Genomic DNA, 19,097 nt, shown 5'->3' with positions numbered 1-19,097 from the left:
TCCAGGTCACGTTGACTGGAATATGAAAAAATACAACCACCAGGGATTAGATTAGATTGAGGCCAGCATTTTAGAGAGGAACTTCATACCCCTATTAGAGATAGGAGGAGGATGCGGGCAGCCAGGAGAATCACTAATGAAGGATCGCAAGCGCTTCGCTAAGGGAGCCCAGCAGGCTCCACAGATAATTAAGAGGTAGCTTTAATGGGCTTCCCAAGGAGGGGGAGAGAGCTGGAAGGGGTGAGTGTGCCTAGTGGGGTGAGCCGAGGAAGACTTGGGTGACCAGCTGAAGGCGCTCTCAGAAACCACCCCCTCCCTCCTGCAAGGATCACTGGAGGTCTCCGGGAGAGAAGGGAACAGAGAGGTGGGTGCGAACCCCGCCTTACCTGTCCACAGTGAAGGCAGAGGCATTGTGGCTCACAGATGCTGAGTGCAGGGCCCACCGGCCGCTGGGCAGTTCACGCGTCTGGATGGTGTAGTAGCGGACTGGGGAGAGCCCATCGCTGCCTGGCTCCCAGGACAGCATAACGCTGCGAGCCTTCACATCTTCCTGCTGCACCACGGGCTTGCTAGGGGGCTGCGGGCGGTCTGGGAGGCAGGGCAGGGGAGGACACAGGTGAGAAGGGAGAGCCTGAGTAGGGGTGGGAGAAGGGTTGCTCCTTCTCAAGGGCAGGGAGAAGGTGTCATGAACTGGACACAGACGCCTCCTCTCTATCTCACTTCCACATTTGTGAGTCTTGTACGGTTTCTGCCAGCAGTCAACACACGAGTCTTCAGGCGAGACCTGCCCTCAGCCCCCAGAGCCCCGGGTGCCTGGGGAGTCGCGCCTCTCGTGACAGCTTCTGACGGAGGAGTTGACACATTTGCTTCTGCTACTGACAGAGATGGGACCTGCCTTGTGCCTGACTGAGTGGGAGTGAACCATGCTTCTCTGTGGGAATTCATTACCGTCATCCCCCTGTTCCATTCTCTATACAGCCCATTCTCTGTCGTATGTCATCATGTGTCCTCACTGCTTATCCCAGTCACCCACTAGGAGGGGCGCTAAGCCTCTGGGTGGGCTACAGAGCCCCGCTTCAACTCCCCAGGCCTCCCCAGCCCTGTGGGCAGTCACCTCTCTTCTCTGTGGTCACCACCAAAGCTTCAGCAGCCTCTCCCCAGCCTTTCCGGGTCTGGGCTGTGATGCGGAACAGGTAGACAGACTCTGGCTTGAGGCCGGTGGCCATGTACTGGCGGGCACTGGGTGCCAGGACCTCCACGGTGGCAGTGTTGGCTGTAGTGGCATTGAGCCGGTGTGTGATCTGGTAGGCTGTAGGGAAGAAAGGCAAAGGGCAATGAGGGGCAGCAGAGTAAGCAGCCCCAGTGCCCCATGAGAGAACCTAGCCCTACATGGGCACAGCAGCACACGCCGTCAGACCTCCCTGGATTTGCTTTGGCTGTGTGACAGTCTTCTCGTCACCCTTACACCTTCAGCTATGGTGGAGGAATGCCTGCTTTGGTGGGCTAAGGAGTTCAATGCACAGCATCTTAGACCCCTGTATTAGTCCATATGGAGATGAGAGAGGCCAAGTCACCTGGCTTTGAAGCAACAGCCCAAGGTTTTCTAGATAAAGAAGTTGATATCCATCATCGTTTTGTCTTCTCAGGTGTGCCGTTCCTCCAAGGCTAGTGTCACACAAGCCCAAGAGAGAGGTGCAGGTAGACCAAGTCACCTTTGGGGTGTATATTCATGAGTTTACTTAATTAAAAATTTAAAAGAATTAATTTTACTTGTATGAATGTTCTTGCCTATCTTCATATATGTATACCATGTATGTGCCTGGTACCCATGGAGGTCAGAAGGCATCAGATCCCCTGAAACTAGAGGTAGAGATGGTTGTGAGCCCTGAGGACCAAACCTAGGTCCTCTGCAAGAGCAGCTGGTGCTTTTAACCACTGACTCCTCTCTCCAGGCCCAGCTTATTTTATTTAAAAAACATTATTATTATATTTATTTATTTATTTATTTAATTTTTCCTCTTTTTTTTTTTTGAGACAGGGTTTCTCCGTAGCTTTTTGGTTCCTGTCCTGGAACTAGCTCTTGTAGACCAGGCTGGCCTCGAACTCACAGAGATCCGCCTGCCTCTGCCTCCCGAGTGCTGGGATTAAAGGCGTGCGCCACCACCGCCCGGCTTATTATTATTATTATTATTATTATGTCAAGGTCTACTTGCTAGGCTGTCTAGGCTGGCCTAGAACTCCTCAAGCCTTTGTGTGTGTGTGTGTGTGTGTATGTTGAGGGAATCTAGCTTGACCAAAGTTTACTGGATGGAAAGCTGGAAGAAGACCGGCAGAGGCACTGGGAAGGATAAAGGCAATGCGTAGTTCTTAGGAGAGCTGAACCTTGACCTTGCTCTCCTGCAGATACTGTGACGAGCTCAAAGTTCCAGCAGGAAAAACAAGACTGCTGGCCAGCATTCCTCGACAGCGCTTCACCTAGGACGCAGGCCGCTGGGAGTCCCTGCGAGCGATTGTCTTGACGACATTAGCTGATTTGGGAAGACCTAGCCTGATGATAGACATGACCATCCTGTGGGTGGGGGAGAGTCAGCGGTGTCCGAGCACGCACTGGTTTTATTGCTCTGCTCTTGACAGTGGATGGGATGTCACTAGCGCCTCGAGTTTCTCCTGCTGTGACGTCCCTGCCAATGAGGAGCTCTATCCTGGAACTGGGAGTCAGATAAATCCTCTCTCTCGTCAGTTGCCTTTGCTAGGGCATTTTATTACAACAGGAAAAGAAATGGGGATGAAAGCCAAGATATTATCATCACCATCATCATCACCATTATTACTGCCACTGGCATTATTACCATTACCACCTAACCATCCACCATCATCACCATGATCCCTACCACCATCATTATCATCACCATCATCCTCATCACCATCACCCTCACCACCCTGGTCCCCACCACAAGAGAGTCCTGCGCTGTGCACCTAGCTGGGCTAGAACTTGCTATATTGACCAATCTGGTCTCAAAGTTGCAATGCAACCCCTGCCTTTCCCTCTTTCGAGCTGGCATTACACAATGGGCATCATCACTTTTGGGTCTTCAGATTTCATTAATATTCTTTTTTTTGAGACGATGTGCTGGTTTGAGTGAGAAATGTCTCCCGTAAGCTCAGGTATTTGGGCACTCGACCCTCAGGTGGTGACACTAGGGATGTTTGGGAGGCGAGGCCTTGCTGGAGGAAGTACATCACCTAGGGGTAGACTTTGAGGTTACATAGACTCGCTCTACTTCTAGCTCGCTCGCTCTGATTTGTGATTTCTGTTAAAGATGTGATCTCTCCGCTTACTGCTTTTGGCTGTCACTATGCCTGCCACCCACTGCCCTGCCTCCCCCCCAGGATGGACTCTTTCTCCCTCTGGAACCATACGCCTAAATAAACTCGGCTTTGGGTCACGCCGTTCTGTAACTAATAACAGGACCTCCTGTAGCCCAGGCTGGCCTCAAGTTTGCTGGCATAAAAGGACAGCCCTGAACTTCCCATCCTCCTGCCTCTGCCTCTCAAGTGCTGCGGTTACAGGTGTGACCACCACGACTGGATTGTGAGATCCTATGCCTCAGGGGCCGAGGACACCTCTCAGGTCTATCCTATCTCTGTTTCCTTTACCAATCACGCCAATCCCTCTTTCCTTCCTAGGGAGGGCACAGGAAAGGGTGCAGACTTACCCAGGATGATTCCATTGGGGGCCGCGGGGGGCTGCCAGATGAGCCGCACGGACGTGGTTCTCACCTCCGGAAACAGGATGCCCATGGGTGGGCCTGGGACTGGAGGAGGCAGAAGGGAGAAGGTGAGGCTGCTGCTCCATCCCAAACCCAGTCCAGGACCAGCTGGGCACTGAGGGAGGGCAATCCCTTGGCTCAGTGGGTTTGTGTATAGTATATATCTCTGAGCAAAGGATCACAAAACAGTGTCTATCCTCAGGCTAATTTTACAGGCTAGAAGGTGAGGTGAGGTGTGTGTACTCCTCAAACAGGCTTTGGTGATTTGGCGAGGAACCCAAGGCTCTGACTTCCTTGGGTTCTACGTGTCCATGCATGGGCTCTTGGAGTGGGTGTGGTGTTCTTGGTTTTCTAAGTTGTATTTGTTTTTAAATCTGTGCTGGAATGATCACGGGGCCTCAGTCAGGGCATCACCCATTCACCCAGGGCCTTGCAGACCTCAGCCTGGTCTGTGCTGTGGTAGGCCCGACTGAGGCATCTTCTACCTCCTGAGGTAGCTGTGGCAGATAGGAAAGTGCTCATCTCGAGCCTGTAGGAATCCTCTCTCCATACCCGGCTCTGGGAGCCTGGCATTTAAAAGTTCAGGGGGGCCCAAGGGTACTCCCAGACTCTGAATGGGCTTGTGTGGGCTTGTTCTCCAGATCTAGCTCCTGTGTGCCCTGGGGATAGTCAAGGGAACGCTGTTTGGGGGTTGCGGCTGGAGCGTGAGGGTGAAATAAGGACAGTGAGAAGGACCTAGTGACGGAGGAGGGGGACCTCTTCCTGTGACACTCCGTTCCAGCCCAGAATGTCAAGGAGATGAGATGTGTAAACTCAGACTTGGCCTTCTAGGTCATTATGTGGGTCTATTTGTCAAGGCAGGAGGATAGAACATATTTAATTTAACAGCTCATTAGCTTGATTTATAGTTAGAATATACACACATACGGTGCTGGGGCTTCCTTCCGCACTTGTCTGGGCCTCGCAAATGTTTGTGGTGGGCAGGCCGTTTGACTGCGTGCAGGAGAGTGGAGGGATAGAGGCCTGTGTCAGCCTGAGGCTGGGGAATTCTGCAGAATGCGGAGCGTTGCTGGTGTCAGTCTTTTGCAAATAGGAAGGAGGCTCATGCCTGGAATTAAGACTTTTTCTCTCATAGACTTTGCTCAAGGCAAGCAGATCTGCCCCGGGTAAAACAAAATAAAAACCAACACCAAATTTTTGTTCAAGCTACTTGCCCTACAGAAGGACCATGAGATATCCGATGGTCTTTCCCTCATTTTCCCCTACTGGCTAGGAATAGCATCCTCTTGCAGTGGGTATGGAAAATGACCCTGTTTTCCATAGGAGGAGTCTGAGACTGGGGATCCTGGTGGTGCAGGGTGTGAGGAGGGGTGGACCCTTGGGGTTCACTGGGATGGAGATTTACCGTCATCTAGTGTCCGCTCCAGGATGGGAGGGTGGCTAGGGCTGCCGTCACCGATGCGTGTGAAGGCCAGAACCTGAACCTCGTAGAGCACATACTTGCCCAGGCCTGTGAGCTGAGCACTGCGAGACGAGTTGCCTTCTACCAGCCAGAACCGGGGCTGGGAGTCCGAGTCCTTCTCCTTGTACCTCACCTGCCATCACCAACACAGATGAGGGTCTTAGCACTGGTCTGGTCCTGCCAGTCTCTGTCTGGATTTTTTTTCCAGGAGTGGACCGGGGATGGGGCAGGCACACTGGGCTCCCTTGAGGGGCTTGACCCCAAAGGATCAGTTGCAAAACTGCTATTGTTTTTGGAAGGTTTAAGACACAAGGGGAGACTCAGCTGTACAGCTAGAAGTCCCTGTAGGCCCACAAGGGAGTAGGGACAGAGATGTGATATTATCCCATGATTCTTCCCTTTCAGGCCAGGGCTAGGCCACATGATCACATGGCCACATAGCCCAGAACAATTTGGAAAGAAATTTGAGAAGATCATAGAAACTGAACTGGGTTCCTACGGCTGAAAATAAGATTTGGGGCCCCCAGCTCAGCCTCCTGGAAGAAGGGCACAGTTTGAAGGACCCTGGCACTCACTGGATGTCTCTTTATCCCTAAAGGAGGACTTCCTGGTTGCTATGGTGACTGCTGGATGGGAAGCTAGACAGATACCCTATGCCTTCTCTGTGAGGCAGAGATCCAGAGGAAAGAAGACAAGGACAGGATACCTTGGATGGGGGACCTGGGGAAGATGGTGTAATAAGCCCCGTTGACCCCAAGATCTACCTTGTAGCCCAGGACAAGGCCGTTGCGATCTGCCTCCGGGATCTCGCTCCAGCGAACCAGCATGCTGCTAGAGGTGGTGGCCAGTGCTGACACGTTGGTGGGGCCAGAGGATGGGACTGTGGGAGCGAAGGGTGAAGAGGAGGAATAAGGACTCAAGGATAGCCCTACAGTGGTGGAAAGTAGAGCAAGATGTGGGGCCACCCCAGGAGCCAGCTCCATGTCACCAGCTCCGTGAGAGAAAAGACAGCACATGTGGACCACAGCTGCAAAGGACCCTATGATGGTTTGGGGATGCTGCAGATGCAGTTTCTGGGGTCAGCTTTTCCCTTCCTTTTTCTTTTCTGGGGATCTGAGGTGTGAGACAGGGTCTCATGTACTGGCTTTGAATTCACTATGCTGCCAGGAACGATCCTGAACTTCTGATCCTCCTGCCTCGACCTCCCAAGTGCTGGGATTATAGGTTCTAATGGGCATGTCTAGTTTACGCTGGGGATGCAGTCTAGGAATTGGTAGGCCAACAAGCACGCTGCCAGCTGAATTGCATCCTCAGCCCTGCCCCCCTCATTTTTGTCTGCTCAGACTAACTTTTTAAAATTAATTATTATTGTGTATGTCTGTGGTGGGTGGGTGTGCATGCCACAGTGTGTATTTGGAGGACACCACTGTAGCGTTAGCTGATTCTCCTTTTGCCATCATATGTATTCCTGAATCAAACTCAAGTCACCAGGCTTGTATGACAAGTGACTCTACTGGCTGAGCCATCTTGTCGTCTACCTTCACCTGGTTTTGATATGAATTATCACTGTGTAGCTAGGCTGGCTTTGAACTCAGGAATTCAGCCTACCCTGCTTCCGGAATAACTTTGGATGACCTTGCATTTCCAGTCAGTGAAGGAGGGCAAAGCTGGGGGATCAGGGAGGCCAGAAGGCACACCTGTCAGTTAAAGCGTGTCAAGGAAAGCACACACACACACAGACACATACACAGACAGACACACACACACATACACACAAACACACACACAACCCCATAGGGCAGTGAACCACAAATTGAACAAATAAGGGTTGCCTGTGGATCAGGGTTCATAGTCTAGGAATGATAACACCTTCCTAGACTCCTAGGAGGTTTCATTTCTGGAACGTTCTGAGCTCAAACCCTTCTGTTGGGTGTTGGGGTTAAAGCTGGGTGTTGGGGCAATGGGGCAGGGTGGGTTGTTTGGAAGCTAGTACTGCCTCACTGCCCAACTGACTCCCCCAGAGTGGAGCCTACCACAGGGAAGGGCAATACTGGAGGACCAACGGGTATGGCAGGGTGCTCTGCCATGGGTGGAACACAGTGCTATCTATAGCTGCTTAAGCTGTCTGTAGAAATGGGTGCAGCGTGGCCTGCTCTTGGACGGTCTCAAAAGAAGGGCAGTGGTACCTGACTCCCTGGTTCTGCCCACCACCGCCTGGCTCCAGGGCCCACTCCCGATGGCGTTGAAGGCCTGGACTTGGACGCGGTACTCCGTCCACTCCTCCAGGTCCTCAATGGTGTATTCCCGCTCCACTCGGTCTTGTACCATGTGGCTCAGTGTCTTGCCGTGGCCGTCGGACCGGCTGTACTTGATCTTGTAGCCCACTGACTCAGGATTGCCATTGTACTCCATTTCTGGGAGGGGCTGGGGAAAAGCAAGGGCAGAGAGATGAGGAGCTAGGAGGGAGACCATCCCGAATTCCCTCTTCCCCAGCCACCGGTTGAGCAGCCGGTGCCTCAAAGAAGTGCTATCCCTAAGCTGGGCTTGAGCTGGTAACACTGTTTCCATGTCCCTCTCCCCGTTTGTCCCCTCTGGACTCCCACGAGAGGCAACATCTTTGTTCATTGTGCATGTGGTTGACGTGGTTGACTCATGTCCTTGCCCCGAGGCTGGCCCTTTTCAGCACGCTCAAAACCTGTCCGCCCAGTGTGCTGACTAACCGGACCCTTTGGCTCTGGCCGTCTTCCTGTTTAGCCCCCTTACTCAGATTGTCAACACACACTTTGCTAATTGCCTACAACACCTGGTCTTTGCTCATGCTGCCCTTCAGAGGAGGGAGACCGGGGTGAAGGCATCTCCATGTGGACAGGATGCGTGTCACTGCCAGGAAATTCTGCAATCCAGCAAACCTCAGTCTCTCCTGCTGGATCTCATCTTTCTCTTACTGGTTAGGGTCTCACCAAGGAGAACAGACAGGTTCTTTCCCTGGGTCACAGAGCTCAGTGGGAGGGGCCCTGCTTGCGGGTTCAAGGTGGGACGAATCTGGTGATGTTGGAGGTGGTGGAGGTGGGCCTTGAGCCTGAAGCAGATATCAGCTGAGAACCTGGCATCCACTCCTCAGAAACGGGTGTGTCTGCGGGCTTCTCTATCCAATTTGCCTTCCCGGGATCCAAATGCCCACAGTCCTTAGTGTTCCACCTCCTAACCCACTTTATCCAATTCCTTCTAGCCTCCCCCTCGCCCACTCAGCCTTCTCTTGCCTCCATGTGCCTCTCCAGACACTTACTGACGTGAGCTAGAGATCATTAAGACGGAAATGGATGGGCCCAAGAGGCTGAGATGGGCCTGGCATGCGACTCCCCTACCAGCTAAGGAGAGGTAATGGGCCATGCACTGTTATGAGCCAAGTGGCTTCACAGCATGGCCGCTGATTTCCCATCCCCCCGGAACCACAGTCACCCACTCTCTAACTTTTATGTTTGGAAACCTTCAGAGACAATTAAGGAGTAAGTGGTGTGTGTGTGTGTGTGTGTGTGTGTGTGTGTGTGTGTGTGAGTGTGTGTGTGTGATCAGCTGGCGGGGCACAGGGAAGAGCTGAAGTTGAGGTCACAAGAGGCTATATGTCCCTCTCAGTGCCCTGGGCCACTGGGCTGTCCCCAGAGTGTTGTTCAGTGTCTGCCACCTGAAGAGGAGCCATAATTAATAACCCCTGTCTGTTGGGGACTTATGGTGCCAAGTCTTCTCAGAGTCACCAGTTCCTTCTGGCACACCGTTCCACTCTGTGAGTGACAGCATAGCTCCCTGGTTCAGGGGTTTGTATCAGTTTACACAGCCAATGAGTGCTCTCTCTTTGAGCTACAGGGCTATGTGTTGAGAGGGGCCACGGGAGAGCCACTGAGCGGGCTCTTTCTTTGCAAGGCTTCTGGGTGTCTGTCCCAAGGAGGAGAGGGTGGCATCTGCTTTCATTCATGACTCTCAGAATTATTCTCATTCACTCCACAGGTTTCTGGGACTGCTGCCTGGGACTCCCACTGAGGTGCACGGTGCCAGTGTGGCATGAGGGGCACAGCAGTGTTTGGTTCCTGGCTGTGAGAGGACAATGTCCTTGCTCAGTGGCCTGTGTTGTGGATTTGGGGGCTCAGTCTCTTGCTGTTAACTCAGGGAATGGGGGAGGATCCTGGGGAGGTTATGTGACCTCCTCCTGCTTCAGTTTCTTTTTTTTCTTTTTTTTTTAATGATTTATTTAACTTTATTTTATGTGCATTGGTGTGAAGGTGTCAGATCTCGTGGAACTGCATTTTCAGACAGTTGTGAGCTGTCATGTGGGTGCTGGGAATTGAACCCGGGTCCTCTGGAAGAGCAGCTGGTGCTCTTAACCGCTGAGCCATATCTCCAGCCCCCCCCTGCTTCAGTTTCTTTCTAGGCAAAATTGGGACCAGCCTTACGCTTCTGTTGTGGTTTAATGAGAGCGTCTAAGGATAGGGTCTGAATAAAGTTCCTGTTCCAGAGGAAGCCACAGCACACCAGAAAGCTCTTCCTGCAGGTCACATTGTCGTGACCCTCCACGTCCAGCCCTGACCTGTGGGAGTGGCCCCTTCCCAGTCTCTACCCCAGCAGCAGGTGCCCATTTCCTGGCCATTTCTAAATCCTAGGTCCACTTTGTGGTTGCTGTGTGTCCACGGGCAAGCTCCTAACCTCTCTGAGCCTTAGTGTTCTTAGCTGTGAATTAGGACATGACTGCATCCTTCTCAATGTTCCTGGGAGGGGTCAATGGGGCAGGAAGTTTAAAATGCTTGGCATTTGGCAATACTTCTGGTAAACAGCATTTTATCCATCCTCCCAGCCGCCAGTGTGTGCAGGTACGCAAAGTGTGTGTGTGTGTGTGTGTGTGTGTGTGTGTGTGTGATTTCTCAGGAGTCACCTCACTTTGCTTTTTTATTTTATTTTGTTATTTTTGAGACAGGGTCTCTCACTAGGTGTCCATTGCTGGCCTGGAACTCCCTCAGACTCACAGAGACCCATCTACACCTTTAATCCTAGGGTTAAAGATCTGTGCCACCACGGGCAATTTCCATTGTTTATTTATTTGTTTGGGGCAGTCTCTCACTGGCTTGAGACTGGACAGTAAGGAGAGGCTGGCTGGCCATCGAGCCCCAGGGATCCTCCTGCCTCTGCCTCCCCAGCACTGAGACTGCTAGCACGTGCTAACATGCTTGACTTTTAAAGGTCGATGCTGGGGGCTGGAACTCAGATCCTCACGCCGGGAACTAGCTCTTGTAGACCAGGCTGGCCTCGAACTCACAGAGATCTGCCTGCTTCTGCCTCCCAAGTGCTGGATTAAAGGCATGCGCCACCAACATCCAGCACAACAAGCTCTTTGTAACTGGGTTATCTCCCCAACTCATACAGAGAATCTTATAGCTCTTTCCTCTCCTTTTGCCACAGTGAACTACTGGGCACCTTCCAGGTTAGTAAGGAAGAAATTTAAAATTATCAAAAAGTACAAACCACACCATAACAGCAGCACCCCCTCAACCCAAAGTAAAGAGAAAGAATTATAGATATTCAGTCAGTGACCTCTGGGAGGTCACCGCACTGCAACAGTCCTGTGGGGACAGTCCTGTGAACAGCCCATTCCACTGCCCCCGAGGGAGCCTCACCATCCATCGGAGCCACAAGCTGGTCTCACTGGCTGTGCGTAGAGTCACATTGGCAGGGGCCATGTCTGGGGGAGCCTGGAGGGTCTGGATCTTCCTGGAAGGTTGACTGGGTGGGCTGGTGCCAACAATATTCACTTGGCGCATGCGGAAGCTGGGGTGGGGTAGAAGGAATGAGCAAGGTATGGAGGGGGTTGCCACCCCCCCTCCCCCGTCCCTTCCCACCTGTGCCTTACCTGTAGTAGGTGAAGGGGTTAAGGTCCGGGACCTCCATGGAGCGTGCATCAGGCTCGTTGCTGAGTTGGTAGATCAGCAACCATTCCTCTCCCTCCCCGATCACGCCCACCTGGAGAAGGGAACCTAAGGCCTGTCCAACTTGCTGTGCTTGAGTGGTATGCTCTGGCTCCCCAACTCCCTAGCAGGCATCATTCCCACCCACAGAAGGTCTTAATCTGAAAGCTACAACTGAGTGCAGGGTGGCTTGGAGTCTTCCTGCATTAGCGCCTCACAGCAGGCTGGGTGAATGCATTTTTAGGCCTGAATCCAAGACCAGCTGATAGACCAGATACCCGTAGTTTCAGTGGTTCCCCCCACCCCTTACAGGATCTTCACAGGGCCACCTGAGGCCTCCTGGGAGGAGTCTGGGTCCCCTCTAGCAGGCTTTACCTGAGCTTCCACCACCCAGCGGGAGATGGATGTCTTCCCGTCGTAGCCAGGCCTGAACTGCAAAGTTACGGATCGTGGGCCGATGTTGGAAATGCCCAGGTTGGTGGGTGCCCCCGGGAGCTCTGGGAACAAAGAGTAGGGTAGACAAAGTAAGAGGGTGGCCCCCTGGGAACAGGGCTCTGCAACAGGAAGGAATGGGAGCAGTTGGCTTTTCTTGGAGACATTTCAGGAGAAGCCCAGCCACGGCCTATCTGTGACACTGATTCTGTCTTACAGGTGCCGCATTCCTGTTGGGAGGCTGGGGCAGATCTGAGGGCACAGACTGCCTGGAGTTATGTGTGCCAAGGGCTTCCCTCGGAATGTTTGGCAATAAGCAAAGTGCCCACAAAGCTGCACAAATCAAGCTAGGCTCAGCATAGGCATTTGGATCAGAATTGTCTCCGTCCACACAATGCTGCAGCCCTCCATATCCTGTGATGCCTGGGGAGGCGAGAAGGGCTGGCGCTGGGGCAGGCAGGAGGCAGCTTCTCTTTTCCAGCCAGGAGCTCAGGAGTTCTTGGGGCTCAGGAGGGACAGAAAGAATGCAGATTCTGCAGTGCATCTGAAGCTAGCCTTGGCTACATAGTGAGCCCAGGCCAATCGAGGCTATAGTGTGAGCCCCTGTATCAAAAACCCAACCAACCAACAAATGAAACAAATGAACAAAAGCACAAACCATCCACACACGTCAGTTTGAATCTAACTCTTCCACCCCCTTCCACTACAGACTGTATCTTTGATTGACAGGGTTTAGGATCACCATGGAGACAAGCCTCCATGCATGTGAGTGAGTTTCTAGGTTGGGTGGGGTGGGGAGTGAAGGGGGTGGCTGGAAGACCCGCCCTAACTGCAGGTAGCATCTCTCCATAGGCTGAGTTCCTGGGCTGAGGTAAAAAAATCAATCAATCAATCAAACAAACAAACAACCCTCAAAAACAGAGAGATGGAGCTGAGCACCAGCGCCATATGTCATGTCACCCCCGACCCCCCAGCTCCCAGATGCTATTTCACCTGCTATGAGCTCTTCCTGAAGTGACTTTCACTGCATGACAGTTGAACCCTTGAGCTGTGAGCCAAAATAGACCCTTTCTCCTTTAAGTTGTGTTAGTCAGGAGTCCTATCACAGTTTCAAGGGGAGCTACTGACATAGCAATCTACCTCCCTCTTTATGTCCCAGAATAATGGTGACAGTAATGACCACATATGGTAGGGAGAGCTGCCCTGAGGAGGCATAGAAAGCCAGGAACTCAGGCCTGGGAAGTCCCACACAGATATCTACTAGTATTACTGATACATGTCGTCACAGGGGACTGAAGGAGCCTGATGTGCCTTGGCCACCTCAGTAGGTAGGTCCAGGTCATCTGGATGGGTCATGCAGGCACAGTCTTTTTGACCTGCATAGGACCACATGGTGATCTGGTACAACCTTGTATGTGTACAAATGGGGAAACTGAGGCCTGAAGATGATGCCTGATTTGTTTAGTGTTTGTATCTGGGGCTGAGATTATTCCCATCTTGTTCTACCACCCCACCGCCTGTCCACAAGTTGCAGTCCAGTGTGGGTAGTAAGAATTATCCCTTAGCATTGCTGTCTGGCAGGGAGTCTGTCTGCTATGGGGTGAGGAGTGCAGGGATTGAGAAGGTGGAGTCCTCTTAGTCCATCTATTGTGCTCAGGGCTGTGGGGAGGAGGACAGTGAGCCACACAGTTCTTCACCTAGGACTCGAGGTCATGGCATCCAAGTCTACTCAGGGGAGGACCCTGGGCTCATAGAGTCAAGCAAAGTAGAGAACCCTGTGGAAGGAATATCAACATTACTACAAGACTGAGCCCCTTCAAGGGTAGGAATGATGGTCACACTAGTAATCCTAGAACTGGGAAGTCTGAGACAGGAGTACTACAAACTTTGAGGTCAGTATGGGTTGCATGGTGAGATTTTGTCCATAAAACAGACAGGAACCTTGGTGCACCGTCTGATGCTTGTAACGCCAGTTACTCAGGAGGCTACAGAATGGGACTCCTGTGAGTTCAATGCCAGCCTGCACTACAGAATGAGACCCTGTATAAAAAAATACCAACCAGCTACCTGCCAACCAATCCCCAGCCAACCAATCACCAACCAACTACCAACAAACCAACCAACCACCAACAAACTACCAACCACCAACCAACTAACCTCTAACCCATTAATCAACCACCAACCCACTCATCAACCAACCACCAACCCACCAATTAATCCAGCAAACTACTAACCAACCAACCAGCAACCAACCAACCTACCAATCAACCAACTAACCACCAACCAACCAACCAACAACAAACCAACCAACCAATCAGCAACCAACCAACCCACCAAATCAACCAACCAACCAACCACCAATCAATCAATCACCAACCAACCAAACATCAACCAACCAACTAACCAACAAACCAGACAGACAGAGCCCCCTCTAGAACGAGTGCTCTGCAGAGCAGAGACAGGAATCCTGATGGGAACACTCACCTGGAGGCACACCAGATGAGATGGTGGAGGCCGACACCTGGCCCTGGCCCTTGGAGGTCATAGCGGCCACCTCAATAGTGTAGGTGGTGAGTGCCGTGAGGCCTGTGACTCTGTACTCTAGGGTTACGTTGGGCAGGTAGTGGGTCACACGGGTATTGGTTCTATTGTACTCTTCCCAGGAGATCCGGTACCCTGGTGAGAGTCCACAGAGGTAGCGTGAGTTGGGTGGGGACTGAGCATTGTCCCTGACCCTTGTTCCAATTCTCATTCCTTCTCTAGCTTGGTGGTTTGGTTCATTCCAGGAGCAGAGGGACCAAAGGAGCTAGGAGCTGCTGGTGTTATGCCTAAGGATTCAGGTGGAGTCTCAGTGGGATGTCCTGTGGGGCAGGGATTGCAGGCAGAGAGTTATGTATCGTGACAGACCCTTAAGGTCCTCTAAACTCTGAGGTCCTACAGAGTTGGGGAAGGGCCCCGAGAAGTGCTCAAACAGAATTGAGAGTGTGGCTCAGTGAGGAGGTCTGGATGGGAGCTGGCTGCAGGCAGGGGACAGACAGCTGATAACCCCGGCTCCCAACTGCCCCACCCTTGGTCTCAGGAGCATTAGCATGCCTACCTGTCAGTATGCCGTTCTTCTCCCCAGGCTCCTGCCAGCTGACCTTCAGCGAGGTGTCCAGGATGTCATTGAAGCTCAGGTGTCCCACCGGCCCAGGCACTGTCCCCAAAAGTGTCCCCCACCCACCAGTGCCCATTAGAGTCAGAACATGGCCACCCTTGGCAAGATGGCTGCTGTGTTCCAGGATGCTCAGGGACTTCCCAAGGGCCTGGGTTGGTGGGTGGGCAGAGCCGAGGCCCATGACACCTACCGTCCTCATGGGTGCGCACCAGCTGGGGGCTGCTTCGGGGCCCATCTCCAGGCGTGGTGAAGCACAGCACCGAGGTGAAGTACTCTGTGAATTTTTTCAGACCGGACACGAAGCCCACATGGATGCTGTCTTGAAAGTTGGGCCTGGCAGTCACCATGGTAACCTCCTCTTCTTGGGTTGGCTCCCAGGCAATCAGCTGAGGAGAAACCAGAAGAATGTTCTAGAAAAAGTGAAGCTCCCTCCCCATAGGTCAGGCCAATGGACACTGTTCCTGGGGCCACTCATCCCAGGAAAGAGAGAAGTAAGACAGGTCACCCTGTGTGCATTCTGATGCTCTGGGTGTCTTAGTCCCTGACTCCAAGCAAGACATGGATGGTACTGGCTGTTTCCCTTAGGGACCTGCCACCCATTCTCCAAGTTATCCGACAAGAGAGGTATTTCACCAGAACCATTTCCGTGACCCGAAGACTGGGCACAGAACCCGAGCCAGAGACCCATTAGTTCTGAAATTCCTCCCAAGTGACTACGGCAGACCACTTGACCAGGGGAAGCTCTCTTAAGCCTGGAGCCCTGGGTGACCATGCAGGTCGCACATCCACAAAGCCACCCCTTTAGTGCAAAGACAAGGAACTTGAGGCTCAGAAGGGCCCAGTCACTTGCCCTCTATCACACAGCGGGGGGGGGGGGAGAAGCTGAGGATCTGCAGTTGCCACCCGTTTTTCCACTGGCTAGTTTCCCACGGGGTTCCCCGAGGTCCGATGTCACAGCTGTGTCAGTCACGACTGTCTTACACTTGTTCCAGGTCAGGCTGTCAATCTCATATTTCACCCAGAGGTGAGGAGATGGCAAGGGAGCCCATCCGGACCCCCACTGTGTTCTCTCCCGTCTCCCTGTGTATTTTCCTTCCATCCTTGGATAGCCTGCCTCTTCTCCCCCTCATCCCGCGCCCGCCCCTCTTCTCCTGCACTCTTACCTCCTGCTCTTGTTTCCTGAGCCCTTCATCTGTCTCCAACAATGGCAGCTGGTCCCAGAGATTTCCTCATTTATTTGAAGTTGATTAAATAGCAATTAATGGTGAAAAGCTACACTCGAGGAGTTTTAATAAGCATGGTATTTATAGATATAAAACAATACCACGCCAATGTCTCCTGATTAACTCGCACCCGTAACAATGCTTAATCTTCTCCTTTTCAGGGCCGGATGTTTATAAAGGATGTTTTGAAATTTAATTGGTATTGTGAAAAGATAGCCTATAGCAAGTTAATTAGACACTAATTAGACCCTAAAAATACTAATCAGAAATACTAAGTGGCATTTAATAAGTATGTTAAATATCCTCTTTATTTTAGTTATCTTGTTTCATAGCAATTAAATTGCCCAACTTCTTTGGAGTAGACGAAGAAATGAGTTTAATGTTTTAATTTAATTTAATTAATGTAAATTTGAATTAATTATGCTGTTGGAATTAATTGTGTGGTGTGTTCCCCAGCAAGTGTAAAATTTGGGTAAATATTATTTTATTGGGCTTAAGCTCATTACAATCACTACCATTTTAAACAAAATAAAGGAACAAGAGTTTCTTTACAGATGTCTTAAAATAGCATCTCTGGGTCTTGTCCACAAAAAATGACTCATGGGGATGAGTACGAGGCAAAGGAAGTGTGGTTCTGTGACCGACCATATTAACTTTCCCCTAGTTTCACACCTGAGACCCAAAATGGCAGCAGGGCCAAGACATCCCGAGACAGCTTTGTCAGATACGTATATTACAGGGGTATGGAACTGTAGGGTCACAAAGTTCCCCAGATTTCTTGGCGTTGTGATTTGGATATAAAGTACCCCATCCTCCTGCCCAAAGGCTCATGTGTTGAAGGTTTCTTTCCTGGCTGGTGGGGTCAATTATTGGAAGGTGATTTACTAATAAATGCTCTTATATAATCAGCGGGTTAATCCACTGATGAATTCACAGAGCAGGGCCAAACAAGTCAACCAACCTGCCTGCCTTCCCTCCCGCCTTCCTTTTCTCAGTGTGTATGACGTGTATGTGTGCAAACGTGAGCGTGGGCTTGAGCACGCCACAGCACACACGTGGAGTTCAGAGGACGGCCTCAGGGGTCCTCCCTTGCCTTCTCGTTTGCTTGAGACAGTCTCTCCTGTTATATACTTCTGCGTGTGCCAGGCTGGCTGGTCTGCCAGCTGCTGGAGGCCCCTCTGCTCTGCCTCCCTTCCCCTAGTAGGGGTATGCTGAGCTTACAGACGTGAGTTGTGACTGTGTCCAGCTTCTCACTTCCGTTGTAAACTTAGGTTATTGGGCTTGTATGGCAAGTGAGTCCCCGGCCCAAGGCTGATTTTCTTAAAAACTGTTTTGTGGATTTGACTTTGCAGCCATGTAAATATCGTACATGATTATAGGATGAAATTAAATTAAAAAAATCAATCCCTAAAATCAAAACTCACATGAAACCGATGGACCTGGTAGGGTATTGAGCTGTGGAAAAAACTACAGCAAGGGAGACTCTTTGAAAAAGACCATAGCAGAGCTGTGTGAAGTGTGGCCCTCATGGGTAATATCCAAAGACTACAAAAGATGCCAAGAACTTGAAGCTGTTGGTCAGAAGTTTCACACCCCCATCACTGTTCTGAAGCTATTGGGTCTGCGGGATGAGGGAGCTGGTTCCAAGCAATCTGTGCAAGAACTGGACTTTTTACTGTGGACAGAAAAGTTGCAAACAAAAGACCAATGACTTGTGAGAAAACTTGCAATCTTGATGTTAAATGGAAACTATCAATACCTCCCCCCCCCTTTTGAGACCAGATTTTATGCAGCCTAGGTTGTCCTTGAACTTGCGATGTGGCAGAGAGTGACCTTGAACCTTCGATCCTCCTACTACCTCCACAATGTGAGTGTTAGTGCTACAGGTGCTATCCTGCCTGAATTCCATGGTGTTGTGAGATGGAACCCAGGGCTTTCTGCATGCCAGGCAAGCACTGCCAACAGAGCCACGTCTCCAGCCCCATCAGTGTGCTCTTTATTTAAAATTATCTCCCTGCTGTCAACTAACAGAGTCTAGAAACAATATTATCTTTGGAACAAGAAACACTCCGAGTAGTCACATCACGGTATCTATTATTTCTGTCTCAAGGGATCTAGAGTTCCTTGGGAAAATGTCTGACCCCCAGGTACAGCAAAGACATTTTTATTTTCCCCTGGGCTGGGGATTGAACCTAGGGACTCATATATGCTAGGCTATGTCCTAATTCTCTCTTCACTTTTCATTTTGAGACAGGGACTCACTGACTTGGTCAGTTTTGCCTTATCGTAGGGTTTATTTTTCCTCCCCTTAGCACTTGACAGGAGTTGAGTCATCTGGAAAGGAACCTCAACTGAGAAAACACCTCCATCAGACTGGCCAGTAGCTCACTGTGGGCAGTGCCACCCCTGGGCAGGAGGTCCTAGCTGTATAAGAAAGCAGGCTGAGCAAGCCTCGGAGAGCAAGCCAGTAAGCAGCATTCCTCCATGGCCTCTGCTTCAGTTTCTGCTTCCAAGTTCGGCTCTGGCTTCCCTCAGTGATGGTATGCCGAATAAAGCCTTTCTTCTCCAGTTTGCTTTCTGGTCATGGTCTTTAGCACAGCAACAGAAAGCAGACTAGGATAGCCTTGAACTCACAGCTCAGGCAGTCCTGGACCTTGTGGCTTTTCTGCCTCAGCCTCCCCACATGGATGGGATGACAGGCTCTCACTGCCAATCCTGGCAACCTTTGTATGTAAATTTCATATACATTTATACAGCTTGAAGTATCTTGTCATCCCAGCCAGTCAGGCAGCCATCAGAGACTCCTGGGACCATGCTGAAAGACTCAGAAGCCAACTTGAAGCAGCCAGTGATCATTTGGCAACAGTAGGGATAATAACCACAGTGGATTGGAGCATAGCAGATGTGTTTAAAAATTCTTAAGTATATAACAACATCACTAAAAGCAAAATGGAGCCAAAGACACCCCCTTTAACCCAAACTTAACTGTCGCCTTAGAAGATGCTGGGGAACTACTTTATAATACTGAGAATTGAGAAGCCATGGAAAAGAATGGGGTTTTTAATATTTTCCTAATATAGAAAACTGACTAAGGGAACCATCATC

General features: G+C 51.1%; 1 protein-coding gene across 2 annotated transcripts in view; it reads right to left on the bottom strand.

Moving 5' to 3' along the window:
• Sdk2 (sidekick cell adhesion molecule 2) overlaps window positions 1-19,097 on the bottom strand; it is a 157,225-nt gene that overhangs the window by 47,917 nt on the left and 90,211 nt on the right. For both annotated transcript variants that reach the window (XM_041635933.1, XM_041635934.1), the window contains 12 exons: window positions 14,960-15,155; window positions 14,710-14,808; window positions 14,097-14,288; window positions 11,556-11,677; window positions 11,126-11,235; window positions 10,893-11,043; window positions 7,419-7,656; window positions 5,997-6,112; window positions 5,176-5,365; window positions 3,717-3,815; window positions 1,115-1,309; window positions 387-588 (listed from right to left, as the gene is read on the bottom strand). In XM_041635933.1, the coding sequence (XP_041491867.1) occupies window positions 387-588; window positions 1,115-1,309; window positions 3,717-3,815; window positions 5,176-5,365; window positions 5,997-6,112; window positions 7,419-7,656; window positions 10,893-11,043; window positions 11,126-11,235; window positions 11,556-11,677; window positions 14,097-14,288; window positions 14,710-14,808; window positions 14,960-15,155 (1,910 nt within the window). The remainder of the gene's footprint in view (window positions 1-386; window positions 589-1,114; window positions 1,310-3,716; window positions 3,816-5,175; window positions 5,366-5,996; window positions 6,113-7,418; window positions 7,657-10,892; window positions 11,044-11,125; window positions 11,236-11,555; window positions 11,678-14,096; window positions 14,289-14,709; window positions 14,809-14,959; window positions 15,156-19,097) is intronic.

Source organism: Microtus oregoni, unplaced genomic scaffold (genome assembly GCF_018167655.1).
Source record: "Microtus oregoni isolate MIOR12 unplaced genomic scaffold, Mior012 000048F_ref0000485, whole genome shotgun sequence".
NCBI classification, from domain to species: domain Eukaryota; kingdom Metazoa; phylum Chordata; class Mammalia; order Rodentia; family Cricetidae; genus Microtus; species Microtus oregoni.
This window is presented reverse-complemented; position numbering and strand designations above follow the sequence as displayed.